A 2,899-nucleotide genomic window follows, 5' to 3' on the forward strand; every position below is an offset into this window, starting at 1 on the left:
GTTGCAGGACGGCAGAGTGAGGAGTTCAAGGTATTATTTAGCTCATTTAATTATAAGTAGTTCAAGTGTTTTATTAATATTAACATGTCAATAAAATTATAGGAGAAAAGTCGAAAGGCAAAAGAAAGTCAAGCGTTAAATGTGCATCCACGTTTCTTAGGTTCTGTTGGATATGCATCTAAACGACAAGAGTGGATGATATCAGACCCCTTATCTTCACAATCTTCGTGTGCTACTATTAGCTCTTCTTTGATGTCCGATGACCGAAGCTTTGATTAGGTACGAGCAAGAACAAAAAAAGCAAAAGATGGAAGTTATTATATTCCAAACAAAAAAAAAAAAAAAAAAAAAAACACAAGAAGTATTTCAGAAAATTGTAAGTATAAATTACACCTTAACTATCATTTGTTGGCTGCCTTCTTATGCTTCTTCTTCTTCTTAAAATGGTGAGCTTTGCCTAAATGGTTAGACATTAAATAAAAATGTCTTTAGGAAAGAGCAGTTAGTGAAAGTAGCTAGGTTATTGGGTATACTTGATAGCAAGTTTAGTTTTGTTTTTCCCCTTCTTTCTGTTTTCTTTAAAAAGCTAAAACTACCTTAATCTTTTTATTTCCCTCTACAATAATTTCCATTACTCCCCCTTTTAAATCCTGACAATGATGATGATTTGAAATAAAAACAATTGATGTGACAATAGCAGTGCCACCTTGATGTTAATGTCAAAGAATAGATGAAATTTGAGTGTGATATTGAGTTTACTGTTAAATATGAAATTGTTAGCTTGCAATAAAGTATAATGGTGACAACAGAAATGCCTTCTTGCCATAAGGTCCAAAAATAGATGAAATGAAATACAGAGTATGTGTTTTACAAGTAGAAAAATGTGAAGAAGTTAGTCAAGGGACATTTCAACCGAAGTGGCATCATGATATATTGTCAGCAGCTATTGGAAAGGGAGATTATTCGGGTTCTGCAAGAGGAGTTGGTGGATACACTACTATCCAAGGAGTGTTTGGTAAACCAGAGCATCATAGAGGCACATCGAGTGGAGTTGTCTCGGTTGATGTTGTCAAAGAAATGATGGCGAAATGCAGGCAAGATGCAATGACGGAGATGGAAGAAAGGTGGCAACCCAAGATTGAAGCTCTCAACCAACAACTCCATTTTTTGATGAAGAACATGCCATCAACACATTTAATTCCACAAGGTGTTTCGGATGGAACTCCTCAAAGTATCCCTACGTCTTGTGATATACCTCAGACCTGGAGCAGTTGTCATTCAGTTGATCCAATTGCCACAATTAAGGTAATAATATTAATTAGTTATTTCATAATCAAAATATCATTTATTGTAAGATTAAGTATTTTTTTTATAATAGAGTGCGAAAAGGTGTAGACTTGCGGTATGTTCTGGTGGGATACCGATTGAGGTTGCAGCAGGTGTTGTTCACCCAAGAACAGATGAGACCATGATGCATCATCAATCACTATTACCAAATTGTGTCAAAGTTTTTGTTGATGATGTGGTTGATGGTAGAGGGAAATTTAATATTCCCGTGCCAACTCAACTTTATGCTACTGTAGAAGATACATTCAGTGATTTTGAATGAGGTATATATACATTATTATATATATGCAAGGTTGCAGTAGGCGCTAGGCACTAGTCGGGCAGCCGGGCAGCGCCTAGCGCCTAGGCGGGGCCTAGGCTTCTAGGCGGCGCTAGGCGGGCTCTAAAAAAAAAAAATTAAAAAACAGTAGCAGACTTGCAGTTTGACAAATTTAATGAAGCTGTTTTCAACATTCAATCAAATAGCACGCCCAAATAATAAAACTATCAATTTATCATGCATTCCTTCAAACAACTAAACAAGTCAAATACTCAATTACTCAAACAACAATACCACATTTAATCATCCAACTAATGAAACAAGTGAAACAACATCCAAGTATCAATGTTTAAAGTTTAAACTTACAAGTTACAACATAATTAACATTCAACAAAAATTCAACATTCAAGTCCAAATTTTAAAGTTTTGAAATCCAAAGTGATTCATGAATCATGATTGAATAGGATCATTGCCAATTTCTTCATCTTGTCCATATTGCTCAATAACACGTTGCCCATCATCTTCAAACTCCACTTCATTTATTTCCTCCTCACTTTCCCCTTCCGATTCAAAGTTATCTTCATCAAGATCCCTCAATCTAGCACTTCTACGGGGTTGTAATGCTTCATCCACTTCCATAGCATTATTGTTGCAATCCAATCCCGGCTCAGTCTTATCATTCTCAAGATTTTCCACAATCCAATCTTGTATTAAACTTGCATCACTACCAACCAACTTTTCAATATTTTTATCTTGCTTGTTCTTGTTCATCAAAGTAGCATTAAATTGGACAAAAACTAAATTGTTGAGACGATTTGATTCAAGTCTATTTCTCTTCTTTGTATGTATCTACAATTCAAGTAATAAAAATATTCAAAAGTTTAAATAATGATTAATAAAATATTAACTATCATAATTCATATTTATATTAACTTCAAGTTGATAACAAACTAAATAAAATATTAAAATATCATATTAAGTTACTAACCCCTTCAAATGTGCTCCAATTTCTTTCATTCCCCGAAGAACTAGATGTTAAAGAAAGAATCTTTATGGCTATTCTTCTCAATAAAGGGGTTGAGGTACCAAAAGTTGACCACCAATTTGCTACAAAACAAAGTTCATAATAATTAATAAATAATTAAATATAACTAAATAAATATAATTAAGTAAACAATAAAGTATTAAAGAATAAAGAATGACTTACCGGGATTAAAGTTGTCATCATTCACCTCACATGCTTTGATTGCGATGCTTCTTCCAAACATCCCCTCCTTCTTCTTATATTTTGGT

At 33.7% G+C, this 2,899-nt stretch overlaps 1 protein-coding gene across 1 annotated transcript; it reads right to left on the bottom strand.

The window, feature by feature from the left end:
* Window positions 1-1,930: 1,930 nt before the first annotated feature.
* LOC109187662 lies at window positions 1,931-2,616 on the bottom strand. Its single transcript, XM_019337930.1, has 2 exons — window positions 2,595-2,616; window positions 1,931-2,455 (listed from the first exon to the last, which is right to left on the bottom strand). The coding sequence occupies exon 2, from the start codon at window positions 2,375-2,377 to the stop codon at window positions 2,057-2,059; it is 321 nt and encodes a 106-aa protein (XP_019193475.1). The 5' UTR covers window positions 2,378-2,455; window positions 2,595-2,616; the 3' UTR covers window positions 1,931-2,056.
* Window positions 2,617-2,899: the final 283 nt, after the last annotated feature.

The sequence above is a fragment of the Ipomoea nil genome, unplaced genomic scaffold (assembly GCF_001879475.1).
Source record: "Ipomoea nil cultivar Tokyo-kokei standard unplaced genomic scaffold, Asagao_1.1 scaffold0191, whole genome shotgun sequence".
Lineage (NCBI taxonomy): Eukaryota > Viridiplantae > Streptophyta > Magnoliopsida > Solanales > Convolvulaceae > Ipomoea > Ipomoea nil.

What these genes read in the sequence shown, in the direction of transcription:
- LOC109187662 (XM_019337930.1), bottom strand. Translation starts at nt 2,377, where the DNA reads ATGAACAAGAACAAGCAAGATAAAAATATTGAAAAGTTGGTTGGTAGT.